This window comes from Peromyscus eremicus, chromosome 23 (genome assembly GCF_949786415.1).
Source record: "Peromyscus eremicus chromosome 23, PerEre_H2_v1, whole genome shotgun sequence".
In the NCBI taxonomy this organism is placed as follows: domain Eukaryota; kingdom Metazoa; phylum Chordata; class Mammalia; order Rodentia; family Cricetidae; genus Peromyscus; species Peromyscus eremicus.
In genome coordinates, this window is record NC_081438.1 from 26,811,639 (window position 1) to 26,829,909 (window position 18,271).

At 49.6% G+C, this 18,271-nt stretch overlaps 1 protein-coding gene across 1 annotated transcript in view; it reads right to left on the minus strand.

Annotated features, from left to right (window-relative positions):
* Window positions 1–3,458: 3,458 nt before the first annotated feature.
* Window positions 3,459–18,271, minus strand: part of Zan (zonadhesin) — a 104,189-nt gene continuing 89,376 nt past the window's right edge. Inside the window, exons 79-92 of the mRNA XM_059249792.1 lie at window positions 17,326–17,467; window positions 17,020–17,237; window positions 14,360–14,501; window positions 13,967–14,211; window positions 12,992–13,121; window positions 12,155–12,323; window positions 11,483–11,653; window positions 9,965–10,104; window positions 8,082–8,281; window positions 7,851–7,989; window positions 6,646–6,786; window positions 3,762–3,879; window positions 3,623–3,666; window positions 3,459–3,539 (exon numbers count right to left, since the gene is read on the minus strand). Coding sequence (XP_059105775.1) covers window positions 3,502–3,539; window positions 3,623–3,666; window positions 3,762–3,879; window positions 6,646–6,786; window positions 7,851–7,989; window positions 8,082–8,281; window positions 9,965–10,104; window positions 11,483–11,653; window positions 12,155–12,323; window positions 12,992–13,121; window positions 13,967–14,211; window positions 14,360–14,501; window positions 17,020–17,237; window positions 17,326–17,467 — 2,037 coding nt within the window. The 3' untranslated portion in view covers window positions 3,459–3,501. The remainder of the gene's footprint in view (window positions 3,540–3,622; window positions 3,667–3,761; window positions 3,880–6,645; window positions 6,787–7,850; window positions 7,990–8,081; window positions 8,282–9,964; window positions 10,105–11,482; window positions 11,654–12,154; window positions 12,324–12,991; window positions 13,122–13,966; window positions 14,212–14,359; window positions 14,502–17,019; window positions 17,238–17,325; window positions 17,468–18,271) is intronic.

An 18,271-nucleotide genomic window follows, 5' to 3' on the forward strand; every position in this document is an offset into this window, starting at 1 on the left:
CCCCATTCAAGATGCTGCCCAGGCAGGTTTTCCTGGCCTCCTGAGAAGGGGAGGGGGAGCCGCTCTAGTGTGTCTGCTACTAACTTTCCCTCCCAGACAGGAAGAGGAGGATGAGGTCCAAACCCCATTGCAGCCTCCACACCTTCCCCCTGTGGTGTCTTCTCAGATGCCCTTCTCCCGGGTATGCCTTCCCACTGGGACACCTGCAAGGGCAGGTCACGACATGGCGAGTCTGACTGAGCTGTAGCCTTTTCCACAGCGCCTCCCTGTTGTGGAGGGATGCAGAACCCCACAGCACAGCGATCCCAAAGCAGTGTTCCTTCCTGCCCATGATTTCCCGTGTGTGTGTGTGTGACAGGGACAGGAACAGAGACAGACAGATAGGGTCTCTCACTGGCCTGGAACTGGCCAAGTGGACTAGGCTGGTTGGACAGCAGGGTTAGGAACTCAGTCTCTTCCCCCCCAGCTCTGGAATGGTAAGCCCACACTACCACTCCTGCTGCTGGCCCCTCCTCCACTGCAGACAGACTCCTGGTCCTAGTGCTTGCCTACTGAGTGAACGAGCCCCCCCCATATTTTGTAAACAGGGCTTGTGGTATAGTCCAGGCCAGCTTGGAACTCACTATCCTCCTGCCTCAGCCTCTGCAGTGCTGGGTTATCGGCACAGAATCACACTAACTCCTTTGTCTCCTCTCCCTGGGTGACATTTAATATCTCTGGAGGGTGGGAAGGGCTCAATACTACAAGGAAGGGGAGTGTCCCAGGGGCACTGGTCCAGCCAATGCTTTTCCATGCCAAACAGACGTCCTGGTTAGATAGCGACCTTCAGAGCTGCCGTGGGAAAGAATGGAGAAGAAGGCCAAAGGATCAGAGCACTACAACGCTGGAGGCCAGGTGCAGAACCTGGGCTCAAGGCAGGAGGCTGCCCTGCAGAGGTGCACTGTGCCTTCCTGGGTAGGGGATTTACACAGCCATGCAGGGCCCTCCTCCTCTCCTAGCCTTTCAATACTTTAATATTGGCTTTTGCTGGCTTCAGGAAAGGTCTCCAAAAGTCTGGCTGTCACACAAGACAGATTAATATCTCCCCAAGGCATTTGCCAACCTGCCTCAATGCTCTCAGGTTAAGTCCCCCTGTTTTTTGAGGTCCTACAGTCTAATCCATCACCTGGTTGTCTTCTCTTCATTAGAGCCTAGATTTCACCCAAGCAAGGAGTAACCTCGAAGGAGACATAGACTCCCAGGGTGCAAAATCTACACCTTGGCCTCCTCTGCTGGGCTAGGTGGTCATTTCTACCCGGGTTGTCAGAATGGCTCCCAAAGCCTGTAACTCCACTCACAGTTTCCATAGGAACCAAGTGCCGGGCTCTTTGGAGAAATGGAGGAATGAAGAGGGGCCGACACCCTCTGGGAGAAGGCCAATTAACAAAACCCAGAATATCCTTGCTTCCCCCTAGTGGAGGAACTAAGAGTCTGATGAGCCTGGGCTCTCAGACTCAGGAGGCTGAAGTAGGAAGACTGAGCTCAGTGAGTGCAAGGCCAGCTAGGGTTATGTAGCAAGTTCAAAACCACCTTAAAAATAACTTGGGGTGTGGCTCAGCCAGGAGAGATGCTTGCTGCCAAACCTGATGGTAAAGAGAGAACTGACTCCCTCTAGCTGTCTTCTGACGTGTGTGTGTGTGTGTGTGTGTGTGTGTGTGTGTGTGTGTGTGTGCTGGAGCGAAGGCTCAGTTGGTAAAGTGCTTGCTGCACAATGACGACCTGAGTTTCAGTCTCGTGGCCGGATGCAGTGGTGTACACTATAAAACGGGGGTGGAGATATGGGAGGGAGGGAGCTGGACACATGGAAGCTGGCTGGCCAGCTCGCCTAGCTACTTGTCCAAGTCTAATGGGAGAGCCTGTCTCAAACAAAAGGTGGCAGGGGCCTGAGGTTGCCCTCTGCCCACTACATCACCAGTGCACACAGGGGAGTGTGCACGGCTGTACAAGAGCTTCCTCCTAGTTGGTACACCCTATTTTGGAGGGGACCTTGTTAGGGCTCAGGATGTTGGGCTGGAGAGATGGCTCCATGCTTAAGAGCACTTGCTCCCTCCCAGAGGACCTGAGTTTGGTTCCAGCACCCACATCGGCTGGCTTACAGCTGCCTGTGACTCCAGTTCCAAGGAGCTCAATGTGCTCTTCTGGCTTTTCTGAGCATCTGCACACAGGGCAGACATTCTTACACACACACACGCATAAAGTCAACAAAACAAAGTTCTGACTCTGTTCTAAAGGGAGCTCCTGGAGGCTCTGAAGTAAACAATTCAGGACGTCCACCAAATGCACTAGGCCTCTCCTTCCTAAGCCTATATCAGCAGTAAGGACTGCTAAGATCACTCCCAGATAAGTGGAGAAGAGATACCCTCCAGTCTGTCTAGCTGCCTCCAAGTCGTGCCGGGAGCACCAGGTCTCCAGTTTTCATGAGCCATCACCGCTCCCTTTGAGTCATTTCTGCTGCTGGAAGTGAACTCTCCCACACTCCTGGAAGTAATCCCAATAAACTCATCAGTTCACCAAGCTGGGCTTCAGTGGTGTCGCTACTTTGGTCCACCGTTGGTTCCCTATCTGGGGTGAGCAGATGTCCATTCATGTCTTCGCAATAACAGTGTCACAGCAGCACCTGTACACACATGGACACATATGTGCGCACACACACGCACACACACACACACACGTTTTTTAAAATGGGGGTTTCTGGGTAAAGAAAATTCATGATTAGCACTGGAGAAATGGTTCACACGGGAGAGTGCTTGCCTAGCACTTACAAAATCCCAGCTCCAGCCCCAGCATAAACTAGGTGTGGTGACATGCCTGTAATCTCAACAGGTAGACGCAGGAGGATCAGGAGTTCAAAGTCATCCTTGGTCACACAATAACTTGTCCTAGAAAAAAATAATAAAGGATGCACACAGGAAGTCTTTTCTCCTGTCTTGGAGGGGTCTGGGGCTATAGAGTTTATTCTTCCTTCTGGAAGTTTCCTCCCTGCCCCTTCTGTCTTCCATTGCTGGAACTTACCAGGACTGAATGGGCCTGCTGACTGGCTTTCAGTGAGTGACATTCTCCTTCCTGAGACCTAAGGTTCTCTCCACATGGACATTCCCTCCCCCTGCACAGTACCCAGCCTTCAGGGATCCATCCACACGTGTCTGTCTCCCTGACTAACTGCCCCCACCACAATCAAGGGAAATCCCTATCTAAAAGCATTGAGTGCGGGACTAGCAAGGTAGCTCAGCGGAGAAGGTGTCTGCTGTGAAGCCTGATGACCTGAGTTCCATCCCCACGTCCCACAAAGCAAAAGGAGAGGGATGACTTCCACAAATTTCTCCTGACCTCAAGACATGCAATTGGCAGGTGTGCGCACACCCACCCACATTCGCACATACATAACACACAACACACAATAACAAACGTAAAAAAAAGTATTTAAAAAAATAAATTATTTTTATCTGTTTGTTTGAGGGTAAGTCAGAACTCGGTGGTTTTGAAGGCAGGCTCTGGAACATCTGAGGGAAGAGCAAGGAAACCCATGTTGGAGAAGGACTGACCTCTCGGCCAGGAATTGCACACCCCCAGGGCTGGTTCTCACCTGTGTCCTCCAGCCTATGTCTATTTTGTCTCAACAGTTTCTCCCTAGAGGTAGTGGGGAATAGGTGAGGAGCACTGCTTTTGTGTGCATTAGGCCCCACCCACCGATGGCCCCCTGCACTCCCTGCACCAGGACTCACCCACTCCTCCTCGCCATGGCAGTTCTCGTCGTCATGTAAACATACATTCTGGGCAGTAAGACAGGGACTAACACCATCACAAACACTCCTGGCAGGATGGCCACCAAGCTGGAGGATTCTGAGTGCAGAAAGGAAACAGAAATGGCGCTGGGAGTGGGCTCAGTGCCTGCCTTACAAAGCCCAGATCCCCAGAACCCCTGTAAAAAGTCAGATGTGGTGGCACATGCCTCTTATCCCAGCAATAGCCAGATGCCTCTAACCCTAACCTTTAACCCTAGAAAGTGAAGATAAGTGGATCCCTGGACACCTGTAAAGTTTCAGGCCAGTGAGACTGTGTGTGTGTGTGTGTGTGTGTGTGTGTGTGTGTGTGTGTGTGTAGAGCGTGCACACACTTGTGGAGGTCAGAGGCTAACCTGTAGGAGTTAGTTCTCTCCTACCATGTGAGTCCCAGGGATCAAATTCAGGAGGCAAATTGAAGCAGCCACGCTTACCCACCAAGCCATCTCACCAGGCCCAAGAGCCTGTCTTAAACAAGAGGTAGAAGACATCTGAACACCACACCCAGGGTTGTCCTGGCCTGCACATGCATACTGTGCTTGTGTATACTCACACCCCAGGGAGAGGTGAAAGGGTGGGAGACCGAGGGATATGGGAGCTAACACTTCCTTTTGGCCCTTAGCTGTCAGCTTAAGGCATCTCATCCTCCTAAATCTCTTGGTGTCTAGTTTTCCCTCCAGAAGGTTCAGGGACTTGAAGATTTTAATGCCTTCACCCAACAGACCTTCCTATTTGTATTCACAACTCCCTTAAGACTCTATAGGGCTGTTCATGCCAGGTGTCATCTGGATCTCTCTCCCTACCTGCCCTCTTGATCTTTTGAGATAGGGTCTCACTTTAGCCTAGCTGTCCTGGAACTCACTATGTAGCCCAGGCAGACCAGCCTTGAACTTAAGGTGATTCTCCTGCCTCATTACCACCCCCCCCCTTTTTTTTCTATAACACAGTCTGTGTAATCCAGGCAGGCCTGAAACTCTCAATTCTCCTGCCTCATCTTGAAGTGCTATGACTACAGACATGCACCATCATGGCCAGTTTATGCCATGGTGGGGATGGAACCCAGGACTTGGTGTGTGCTAGGTAAGCACCTAAGCTACAAACTCCAGTCCTCTGTCACTATTTCTCAGACCCCAAACACTTCCAACCTAGAAGTTTGTTAGAGAAGCAGATGTCTATGCCACCAAACCTGAACCTCTTGGGAATTCTGATAGGTACATGTTAAACAAGTCATGCCTCCCAAGCGCAGACTTGGAAAAATGATGTCCCAGAGGTACAACAGAATTCCAGTTTGGAGTAGGGAAAAACAGAGGTGATGGAGGTGCTGAGCAGGAACAGCACACAATGACACAAACAGGGGAGAGGGTGGAAATCAGCCAGGTGTGAGGGTGCACGCTAATAATCCTAGTACATGGGAGGTGGAAGGGAAGGGTTAGAAAAGGTTCAAGGTCATTTTCAGCAAAATAATGAGTTCAAGGCCAGTTGGGGCTACACGACACCTTACTGCAAACAATAAAAACAAGGAAATGAACAAGAAGGGGCGGGGCTGGGGAGATGACTCAGCTGGTAGTGTGCTTGTCTTGAAAGAACAAGGACCTGAGTTTGATTCCCAGAACCCACATGAAAATCTGGGTGTGCACTTGCAATCCCAGTGCTGGGGAAGAGGAGAAAGGCAGATCTGGGGCTCACTAGCCACCCTCCTACTCCTTGTGGCTGGTTTCAGGGCAGCGAGAGACCCTGCCTGCCTCAAAACAAACAAAAGTGGATTGTGCTTGAAGAATACCACCAGGGGGGGTGTCCTTTGGCTTCCACATATATGTATAAACACATGAACAGGCATCTGCTCCTGCACACACAACACACACACACACAAACGAGTGCTGGGATTTAGAAAGAAGATCCCAGCGTAGTCCACTAGGAGATGAGCAAAACACAGGTTCAGGACTACTGTCTGGCTGATTCCTGGGGATCACATAGTGATATATTATGTTGTTATGTAATACATAGTTTAGGTTTTGTTTTTTTTTTTTTTTTTAACTGAGATGGGGTTTCATATAACCAGGCTGGCCTCAAACTCACTATATAGCTGAGGATGACCTTGAACTCCTGATCTTCTTGTCTTTACTTCCAACATGCTAGGATTGCAGGCCTGTGCCACCATGCCTGAATATCGTGCACATGAACTGGCAAGACATCTGGGTAGGTTAAGGTGCCTGGCACCAGGCCTGGAGACCTGAGTCGGATTCCAGGGTTTCACACAGCAAAAGGAGATAGATGACTCCCTTGAGTTGTCCTCTGATATCCACACATTCACCACAACAAATAAGTATAACCCCTCAAATATATATACTATAACATTATATAAATTATATTATTTGATAGTATATAACTGATGTTATCTAAAATATATAACATAATTTATATATTATACATTTAACATATATTATTAATATATTATACAGTACAACCAAAATATTTATATAGAACCATAAACTATATATGTGATATATAACTGTGTATTTTACATATCATCTATAGTATATAATGCACAATATTGCCTATATTATTTATACTATATATAATATCTTGTAATAGATTAATAATATTGTATAGTATAACTATCAATGTCACCCTTATCACATATCTGTGATATATAATAGATAATATAATGTATATGAAAATTAAAAACAGAAATATATAATAGATAATATAATGTATATGAAAATTAAAAACAGAAAAATATATAATAGATATTCTAATATGTATGAAAATTAAAAACAGTAATTCTGCAGCAATGGCCAGTAGGACAGGCCTGAGATGTGGCTGTTACCTAGCTTTTTTCTGGGTGGGATATCCCGAGGTTCCGTGCACAATACTCCTCCATAACCAGGGTCACAGTGGCAGATGAAGGTGGCCCCCTGCTCCTGACACCGGCCATCGTTGTGACAGGGGTTCTGTAGACACGGGCTATCTGCAAGGACAGAAGGGTGCGAGTGGGTCCCCAGGGGACATTCACAGAGCAGGGGACGCCTGGCTGTGGGGCAGGCCCCAGGGGAGAAAGCAGCAGTCACCTGAGCCTGACCTGGGTCCACTAAGTTTCAAGCCTGCTACCCTGGGTTTAGGGAATGTGTTTAGCCTCCCAGAACCCCATTTGCTTTCTTTGTGTGTGTGTGTGTGTTTGTATGTGTGTGCATGCGTACCCGAAGGTCCAGAGGTCAACTTCAAGGGTCTTTCCTCAGGTGCCATCTACTTCGTTCTTGTTAGAGACAGGGTCTCTTATAAGGCCGGAGCTCAGTACTTAGTCTAGGCTGAAAGCCCGACAGCCCTAGAGATCCATTTTATGTGTACGTATGAGTCCCTGCTGCATGTATGTGTACCACATGCGTGTCTGGTGCCCTCAGAGGCCAGAACTGGAGTTACAGGCAGTTGGGAGCTGTCATGTGGGTACTGGGAACTGAACCCGGATCCTCTGCAGAAACAGTGAGTACACTTAACCACTAAGCCATTTCTCTAACTGTGCTTGGCTTTTTAAACATGGGTTTCAGAGATCCAACTCAGGTCCCTACATTTGTGCAGGAAGTGCTTTACAAACTGAGCTATGTTTCCAGTCCTGGAACCTCCTCCCTTGAGAGAGAGAGAGAGAGAGAGAGAGAGAGAGAGAGAGAGACAGACAGACAGACAGACAGAGACACAGAGACAGAGACAGAGAGTGCTGGTCTCACTATGTAGTCCTGGCTGGCCTGGAACTTAGTATGTAGACCAGGCTGGCCTCACACTCACAGAGATCCACCTATCTCTGTCTCCCCATGCTTGGCTGGAACCCTATTTTCATTGCTCATAAAGTGGGGTGTCGTGCTTTCCACTAGGTAAGGATTAAAGTCTATCCTGGGGCAGAGCTCTGCACGGCTGTAGTAAACTCTTGGAAAGAGATGGTCCTTTTCCTTCAACCCTCCTGCAAGGAGGGTGCAGACTTCCTGAGACCAAGCAGGAATCCCACTCAGGCAGAGGACAGGGAGGGAGGGGATCCCTGCTCACCCCGGAAGCAGCCTCGAGTAAAGTTGGCCACGGTGCAGGACTCTCCAGCTCTGCAGCCATAGGGCTCACACAGCAGGGTCCCCTGGCTTGCACAGGTGCATTGCTGGGTGCAGTCATCAGTTACAAAGCTGTCACCCAGCTGGAAAGGAGGAAGCGAAGATAGGAGACGCTCTAGACTCATCCTAGATCTCATTCTCCAACCCAGATTCCCAGCCTCCACGCCACCCAGACCTTGTAATAGATGCCACTGGCAGTGCAGCCGCAGTGTGTCACTGGGAGGCTCTGGGTATCACTGTAGATGTAGCCTGGGATACTGGCACAGCCCTCCACACAGGGGCCTTCACAGACCTTGGGGGTCACAAATTTGGCACAGGATGCTGGGCAGGGCGTCATACAGCGCTGGTACACAGTATTGGCAGGGCATGTCATGGCTGAGGGGATAAAAGCATAGTTAGGAGCTGGCTGGCCTTGGGGAGAAACAGAAAGCAGGGTATAAGGTCATTCAACAGAGCACAGAGCTCCCTGTAGACAGGGAAGCCAGGGCAAGCAGGCCAGTTCTGTCTGAAGACTTTTGTCTGGCACATGAGATGTTTGATGAAAACAAATGAACAGTGCTAGGGTGGGTATAGTAGCACAAACTTGTAATTCCAGCACTCGAGAGCTGAGGCAGAAGGATCACCATGAGTTTGAGGCCAGCTTGGGCTACAGAGTAAGATTTTGTCTCAAAAGCCAAAAAAAACAGGGGCTGGAGAAATGGCTCAGCAGTTAGGGGCACTTGCAGAGGACCCTGGTTCTGCTCCTAGTGCCCACATGACTGTGTACAACCATCTGTAACTCCCGATCCGGGGGATCTGACAGCCTCTTCTAGCCTCTGTGAGCACCAGGATGCACATGATACACAGAACGCATGCCGGCAAAGCACTCATACATATACATCAACTAAAAATAAGTAAAATCTGGACTGGAGAGATGGCTCAGAGGTTAGGAACACTGACTGCTCTTCCAGAGGTCCTGAGTTCAATTCCCAGCAACCACATGGTGGCTCACAACCATCTGTAATGAGATCTGGTGCCCTCTTCTGGCCTGCAGAAATACATGCAGACAGAACATTGTATGCATAATAAATAAATAAATCTTTAAAAAAAAATAAAAATAAGTAAAATCTTAAAAAAAATGCTGAGCGGTGGTGGTGCATGCCTTTAATCCCAGCACTCAGGAGGTAGAGCCAGGCGAATCTCTATGAGTTCGAGTCCAGCCTGGTCTACCAGGACAGGGTCTAAAGCTACACAGAGAAACCCTGTCTCAAAAAAACAAAAACAAACAAACAAAAAAACCAACCAACCAACCAACCAACCAAACAAACAAAAAACCCACCCCAAAACATAAGCCTGGAGTGCTGGCTGAGGGACAGCTGGGGCAGGTAAAGTGCTTCTGCTCTGGCATGAGGACCAGGTGTGGTGGCATGTGCTTGTTATCCCAGTCCTGAGGAGGTGGGGACCTGAGGACACTTGGGGCTTGCTAGGCAGCCAGCCTAACCTAATTACCAGGCTTTGGGTCCCGAGGAGAAAGAGAGACCCTGTCTCAAAAAAGCGAGGTGGGGGCTGGTGAGATGGCTTAGTGGGTAAAGATGACCTGGACTGCATCCCTCCCACATGGTGGACGGAGAGAACCAACTCCTGAAAGGTGTCTTCTGACCTTCATATGTGGGCTGTGGAACATGTGTACCCCACACACACAATAAATAAATGTAACTGCCCCCCCCAAACAAGCAAAAGAACAAGGTAAATGACTTCTGGTCTCTGGTCTCCACACATATGCATGCATGCACCCAAACACACATGGACACACAGATATACACATACAAAAAAAAAAAAAAAAAAAAAGAAAGAAAGAAAAGACACAACAACAAAAAATCCAGGCAGAGGGGAGGGGGAATGGGATTGGACTGTGGAGCAGTGGGCGGGAAAGGGGTCAGTCTGGAATCCCTTGCTGCCTTGAACTTAGAAGAATCAAGGCCGAAAAACCACGGTGAGGGGGTGGCAGCAGCAGAGCTGAGCAGAGGGCAGAATGCCTGAGGAGTCAGAACCAGCCGCTGGGCAGGAGCAGAGCCTCACCACAGTGTGTCTGGTCCCGCCAGCCAGTCATGTTGGCACCGGCCTCCTGGCAAATGATGGCATATCCACTGAGGACCCGGCAGCGAAGTTCCTCTTCTTCTTTGGTTTTCCATCCAGCGCACATGTCAGACATACAGTGCCTGGGGTAGGAGGGAAGGGCGGGGTAGGTGTGCTGCTAGGGAGGAGGAGCAAAGAGGTCCAGACTTGCTGGAAGAGGGCCCAGGGCGAGGGGCTGACAAGGTGCTTGCCTTGCAAGAACAAGGACCTGTTTGATCCCTGGTGTCCATGTTAAAAATAAGCAGGGTGTGGTAATGGGTTTGTAATCCCAGGGCTGGTGAAGGGGAGACAGGAGGGTCCCTGAGGCTTAGCCATCTTAGCCTAATCAGTAAGTCTTTGGTTCAAGTTAGAAACCTTGTCTCAGGAAACAAGGCGGAAGCTGGGGAGATGGCGCTAGGAAAAAGCACCTGCTGTTCAGGTGTGAGGAGCTGAGTTAGAATCCCCACCCATGCCTGGAACCCCAGCTCTGTGGGGGGAGTAAGACAGAAGGATCAATGGGGCGCTCGCTCGCTCTCACAGTCTAGCCAAAAACTAGTGAGCCGCAGGTTTGTTGTGAGACCCTGCCTCAAAGGAAGGAGAGAGTGAGAGCAGAGAGAGAGAAGGAGAGCGAGAGCGAGAGAGCAGGACCGCTGATTTTCAACTCTGGTGCCACAGCAACACATACCCACATCCATGCTCACGCAAAAGGAAAGAAAGGAAAAAAAAAAATAAAAACCAAGGTGGATGGCTCCTGAAGGACACTTGAAGTTGACCCCTGACCTATACGTGGTATGTACATTGAACAAACATATACATACCATCTCCCTTACAAATCCCCCCCAAACACATGAATAAACAAAAGCTAAGGATGCAGCCTACTTGGTAGAGTGTTTGCTTAGTATTCATGAAGCCCTGGGTTCCATCCCCTGTACCACAGAAGCAAGGGATTGTGGTCCATGCCTATAATCCCAGCACTTGGGAGGTGGAGGCAGAAGGATCAGAAATTCAAGGTCATCCTTAGGTATATATTAGCCTGGGCTGCACGAGACCTAAATAAATACAGTAGAAAATAGATTAAAAATAAACTAGTGAAAAAGGGCCCAGAACCCCACACAGAACGTCGGCAGGCTGGAGGGACAGCTTGGGGATAACAGGGACCCGGAACCCCACACAGAACGTCAGCAGGCTGGAGGGACAGCTTGGGGATAAGAGGGGCCCAGAACCCCACACAGAACGTCGGCAGGCTGGAGGGACAGCTTGGGGATAACAGGGGCCCAGAACCCCACACAGAACGTCAGCAGGCTGGAGGGACAGCTTGGGGATAAGGCATTGGCTGCAGAAAGACAGGATGTAGAATGGGGGAGTCAGCAGGAAACAAAGTCACAAGGGAGAAGAACCAAGTCCACAGAGCTGGAGGGGTCAGAGAGGAAAACCACAGCAGGAATCTGGAACATTCTCGTAAGTCCTGGGCCTGTGACTCACCGCTCGAAGGGCTCTGGGGCTATAATCTGGTGACAGGCAGCAAAGGGGCCCTGGGGGTCCACCAGCACTCTACAGGCCTGGGTGCTGCTGATGAGCGCTGTCTGCTCTGGGCTGCACTCTGAGAGCAGGAGGTCAGGCTCCTCCTCTCCTCCGACTGCTTCTGGCAGGGCCCTGAAGTAGGGATGGTAAGGGGCTGCGTGAGGCTCAGGAGGGAGGTGAACTTGAGGAGAAAAATCAAGTCTGTAGAAAGGTGAAGCAAGGGCACCATGGGGATTTCCAATGAGCAGCTAGCTGTTCACACTGGTCAGTGAGAGACCGAGTGAAAGGTGGTGAAGGCCTTGGAAAAGAGACTTGCTGGGTAGGAGATGTCCAGCTCGGAGGGACAGCACCTGTCTAGAATCCCCCAGTGAGGGGCTGGAGTGTAGCTCAGTGGTAGAGCACCTGCCTAGAATCCCCCAGTGAGGGGCTGGGGTGTGGCTCAGTGGTAGAGCACCTGCCTAGAATCCCCCAGTGAGGGGCTGGGGTGTGGCTCAGTGATAAGAGTACTTGACTTTAATTCTCAGTAAGGGGCTGGGGGTGTGGCTCAGATTACATGCATGAGGTTGTAGGTTCAATCCTCTACCCCTCCAATGAAAGAGACTCTTAGCCATCTTCCTAATTCCCAGCCCTCACCTTGGCAATCGGAAGAGGGTATCCACCTTCACCTCCCAACTGTCGCCAAAGGTATTGAGGTTTGAGGTGAGCATTCCATTGGGCAACATGAAATCATTGTCTCGGTTCTTGTCATAGTTTCCACACAGGCCCCGTACCAGCCCATGGTACATGGTAGGCAAGGAGATCACTAGAGGACAAAGCATGTGCCCTGTAGTGAGCCGCAAACTCAAGCCCCCCCCCCCCACTCCGAGTCTCCTCCTCAGGCTGGGGCTCTGCTCCCAGGTATAACTCCTCTTCCCACGACCTGCCTGTTTGAGCCACGCCTTTCCATCTTCGATCCTGGAAATGGGGTTCCTGTTTTCTGTGGTTATTGGTTTTATTTTCTGTTTTCATTTTTGAGAAGCTGACTCAAACCGGCTATGTAGGTAAGGCTAGCTTCAAACTCCTGATCCTCTTACATCTACCTTCCAACTGCTAAGACTACAGTTTTTTGGTTTGGGTTTGATTGGGTTTCTTTCTTTTCCTTTTTTTTTTTTTTTTTTTTTGGTTTTTTCGAGACAAGGTTTCTCTGTGTAACAACACTGGCTGTCCTGGAACTCACGGAGATCCACCTGCCTCTGCCTCCTGACTACTGGGATCAAAGGCGTGTGCCACCACCACCTGCTTGATTGGGTTTCTTTGAGACAGTATCTCACTATAAGCCCTGGGTAGCCTGGAATTCACTATGTAGACCAAGTTGGTCCCAGACTCATCGAAGATCCTCCTGCCTCTGTTCCTGAGGGTTGGGATTACACATGTGAGCTAGCACTCCTGGCTCAGAGACGGATCTTGGCTGTCTGTGTCCCTGTCTGTTACCTGCATTGTGCTCTCCGTCAAAGTCCACCACCATTTCAAAGTCAGTGATGAGAAACAGCCGCTGTGCCCGCAAGATGATCTGCAGGTGGTTGTTCGGATTGTAGGGGACCGACACCTTTTGATTGTTGACCTTGAAACGGAAGACTGCAGCTGCATAGCATGCTAAGTGGGCCACACTGTTGCTGTTGTCTGTGCCTGGCCTTGCCCAACTCCCCCACCCCACCACGATATTCTTCCAGAGTCTTCACTACCCCTGCTGTCAGAGACCTCCCTTTATACCCCCGTTCCTTCCTTGCAGAACTCAGACAGATGGCTCAGTGGGCAGAGGCACTTGCCACTAATCTGGAGGACCTGAGTTCCATTTCGAGGACTCACACAGGGAACAGAGACTCCTCTAAGTTGTCTTCTGACCTCCACACATGCACCATGGCAATGCATGCCCATGCATGTGCATAGACAGTAAATAAGTGAGAGAGAGAGATGGACCATTGGTTGACAGTGGTCGTTGCTCCTCCAGAGGACCTGCATTTGGTTTCCAGAATCCTTGCTGGACTGCTCACAACTACCTATAACTCTAGCTCCAGGGTACATGACACCTTCTGACCTCTGTGGGTACTCATACATATGTGAGATATACTTATCTAACACACATACACAAGTATATAAGTAAATAATAAATGAATATTTAAATAAACAAACATTAAAAATTAAAGGAGTATAAAAGAAAGCTGTTTTTAAAGCAGAACTGTGGCTGCTTCAGCTCCATGTTCACGTGCACATCACCACCCCTCGCTGCTCTCACCCCTCTCAGCCTTTGTTCAGCCCCACTGCCCTGTGCCAACCTTTCTCCATGAAGTGACACCAACTCGGACTTTTAAGAGGAGTCTGCACCCCTGGAAACTTCCCGACAATGGGGCGTTCTGGCTTTGCCACCTCCAGGTGGTTCCTTCAGGTCTGCTCCTGCCCCTTACTCACCAAAACTAGCAGCCCTTCTTGGAGCTGGATTTTATAGCCATAGACGATGGTGGTCACTTCGTGCAAAGTTGGACTCTCTGTGGAGGTCACTTTGTTGCGCCCCTCTATGACCAGGGGCTCCACCCCCTCTGGGAGCTTGTCCACTGTCTTGATGAGGTAGTAGTTCATCCGACCCAGGAAGCGGTAGCTCAAGCCATCAAAAGTGTGGTAATAGGGGTCCCCAAAGATGGTACACTTTTCCAATTCTGTCAAGAAGTGTGAATACTGAAAAGGACCTCAGTCCAGTCACTGGTCTCCCAGAATCCCTCCCCTCTCTAGACCAGGGGCCCTGCCTCTGATTCCTTCAGCCACCAGGGCACCCTCTCCACTCCCCTTTCCCCCACGGCTCCCTACTGTTGGCGGCACAGCTACTGCTGCCATCTTCATTGTGCTGGCAGTGGGTCCCCGACGGGCAGCTGAAGTCGCGGCACTGAATGTCCCCACTCACGCAGGCACAGCTCTGGGTGCAGCCACTAGAGATCCAGGCCTTGCCTGCCTGCAGAAGAGAAAAGAAGTGGGGACCCAGGTGGTGAGAAAAAGACTCAGCTCCCTGTGGGAATGGTTTACATTTGCCCTCCTAATTGCAGGTCCCAAATCCATTAAGCCAAGCAACTATGGATGAAAATATTTGAAAAAATTGTCTCCAGCCTTTCTATGAGGGTTTGTGCCTGGTCTTATTGTAGCTTGTTATGCCATGTTTAGTTGATATCCCTGGGAGGCCTGCTCTTTTCTGAAAGGAAAAGGAGGAGTAGTGGATCTGGGGAAAAGGGGAGGTGGGGGGTACTGGAAGGAGGGGACGGAAGGGAGGATGCAGTTGGGAGGTATTGTGTGAGAAAAGAATAAATAAAAATAAAAGAATAAAACTACCACATGGTTCAACTATCAAAAAATTGCATCTATGATTAGGGGTATCTCTTAGTGGTAGAGTGTGTGCACAGAATCCACCAGTGAGGGGCTGGGGTGTGGCTCAGTGGTAGATCCCCTAGAATCTCCCAGTGAAGGGCTTAGAGCATGGCTCAGTGGTAGAGTTAGTGTCTAGCATGAATGAGGCCCTAAGTTCTAGAAAGAAAATCTGTCTGCATTTTATGTCATTGTCCCCTAAATAACACAGCAGAACTATTTGTATAACTTTACATAGTCTTATCATTAAAATTCACGTAGAGTTATTTAAAATATATAGGAAGATATACAAGTACTGTGTTTAATTTGTTTGTTTGTTTGTTTGTGTGTGTGTGTGTGTGTGTGTATACACATATATGCATGTACTTGTAGAGAAGTGCCAAAGGACAAGCTTATTCCTCAGGAACTGTCCACCTTGTCCTGTGAAGCAGGGTCTCTCGTCCAGTCCTGAGCTCACCAAGTAGGCTAGGCCGGCTGGCCAGTGAGCCTCAGGGATCTGCCTGGCCCACTTCTTCAGTGCTGGGGTCACAAGTAAATACACTATGTCTGACTTTTAAAAAATAGAAAAAACACACTTATTTTGGGCACTGGATGCCATAGCGTGGGTGGGGGGCAGAGGACACTTCTTTCAGGAGTCCATTCTCTCCTTTCCACTGTGTGGGTTTCTGGGATCAAAGTCAGGTCACTGGGCTTTGTGGGAGGTGTGTTTCCCTGCTAAGCCACCTCCTGGCCCACACCTGGCTTTTTCTGCAGTGGTTCTAGGAATCAAACTGGCATCCTCATGCAGAAGGCAAACACTTACTGACTGAGCTATCTGCCCAGTTCTGTTGTTTATTCAGAGACCTTGCTTGGAAGTTCTAGCAGGGAAGCCCAGCTACTATATACCCTTGAAACAAAACAAAACAAACACCAAAAACAGTCCTCCTCAACCAAACGGGCAGCTGGGGAGGACACATGTGGAGTGGTGAGTGGGAAGGAGAAACCTGCCTAGCCAGACACATTATCCAAATCAACTGTGGGGATCACGGTGGAGACCCATGTCACAGCCAGATGGCCTTCACATTCTTTCTTATTTCTTGAAATGGAGTCTCATATAGACCAGGCTGGCCTCCAATTCCCTATGTAGCCAAAGAGGACTTTGAACTTCTGAGTCTTCTATCTTCCTGGTGCTCGAAGACAGGTATGCACCACCAGTCCTGGTTTATGTGGTGCTGGGGATGGAACCCAGGACTCTGTATGTGCCAAGTCCTCTCCCCACTGTGATACGCTTCCAAGCCTACTACATCATTTTATAAGGGCTTGAACATCTGTGTATTTGGGTATCTTCTGGGTGTCCTGGAACCAAGAACATAATTCCCGTGGATGCCCAAGAACTGATGCAATTAGCCTTCTCTAGAAGACAGTGCCAGTGCCATGAACCTTGGTACCATGTATTCCTCCTGCTCAAGACATTGTTCTTGGCCTTTTGCTCTGTTTAGTTAAGATAAGGTTTTAAGTAGCTCCCACCAGTCTCAAAGTCACTATGTAGCTGAGGATAGCCTTCAACTTCTGATCTTCCTGCTCCCACCTCCCAAGCGGTAGGACTCGAGGTGTGGACCACACTCAACACTCAGCTCGTTCGTGGTGTCTGAAATACACTGCTTAGGAGGGGCTACTAGACCCATCTGCAGATGAGAAGTGGAGCAGCAGGGTTCTTCCTGTTCTGTTGACCTCTACCTTGGTGTTTCAGCTGTGGGTATTCCCTGACACATTCCCAATGAGGGCTGGGAATGTGGCTCAACTGGTAGAGAGCTTGTCTATGAGGCACAACCCTGTGTTCCACCCCAAGCACCACATCACCCAGGCATGGTGGAGCAACCTGCCATCCCAGCACTTAGGAAGTCAGAGCAGGAAGACCAGGAATTCAAGGTCATCTTCAGTTATGAAGTGTGTTTGAGACCAGCCTGAGTTGTATGAGTCCTCGTCTTTGAAAAATGAAAAAAAAAAAAAAAACAACCCTCAATCTACAGCCTGCCAGCCTTCACACTCCAGGGCCAGCCATATAAATAGAAGCATCCAAGTCTGAGAACAGCAGAGGGTACTCAGCCCCAATCCCACTCTCCAAACCAACTCACCGGAATGAGGTCACCCTTGACATCCTTGCAGCCACATTGGTCTCTATGCACGCATGTGTCCTTATTGAGCAGGTAGCCAGGTCGACAGACACAGCCCTCCTTGCAGGTGGGGGCGACTTTGGTGCTGATGCCCTCACAGTGCCCATTCGGGTTGGAGCAGGAAGGTAGACAGGGGGGAAGGCAGGTGGTGTAGAGGCTATTGTCTGGGCACTTCAGAGCTATGGGGTGGAAGGAGAAGAGTGCCATGTCTCGGATTCCTCCAGCCATGAGCTGCTTCTGTCCTTCCCTTCCCATGGGCTCCCTTACTGTTGGAGACACAGTTACTGCTGCCATCTTCATATTTTTCGCACTGGGTCCCCGAGGGGCACTGGAATTTTTGGCACTGAAAGAGTCCTCCCTTGCATGCACAAATCTGGGTACAGTGAGTGGAGATCCATGTCTGGCCGGTCTACAGAAGCCACAGGAAGGGAAAGAAAGAGAGAACATAAGCTTGTTCTAGAAGACAAGCTTAGCTTTCTGTCCGAGAGTCTTACATTCGCCCTCTGTATCTGCAGGTTCCATATCTACTGAGCCAAGCAACTACAGATGACAAAACATGTTTTAAATTGTGGGACTGTGGACATAATTGAGTCTGACTAGAATGCTCAGTGAAGGGGTGGGAGCATGGCTCAGCAGTAGAGCAATTGCCTAGGATTCCTCAGTGAGGAGCTGGTGGTGTGACCCAGTAGTAGCTAGAGTAGTGGCCCAGAACCCCCAGTGAGGTGTTGGCGGGTGTTGCCCAGTGGTAGGTACAGTACTTATTTAGAATCCCCCAGTGAGTGTTAAAGGTGTGGTTCAGCAGAGAACTAGAATCCTCCACTGAACACTAGGGCATGTGGCTCAGTGGCAGAGCATTTCCCTGGCACATGCCAAGACCCTACCAACCTTTAAACCCCTGGGCTACCCATGAATAAGAGCATCCAGAGAGACAGAGAAAAGGAGAAAGTAGTCCTAATCCTAATTTTAAAAATCTAGGTGTGAGTGTGTGTATGAAAGTGTGGGCATACATCCATGCTGAGGGTAGATATTAGGTTTGGTCCTGGCCTTCCACTTTGCACTAAAACAAGATTCATTCCGTCTCTGTCTGTCTTAGTGCTGTTAGTCACTGCTTGTGCACACTACCATAGTCGGCACCCACATTTCTTGGGATTTCCCTGGCTTCACCTCCTTCCTGTATCATAGTAGAAAACTGGGGTCACAGTCAGCTTCCATG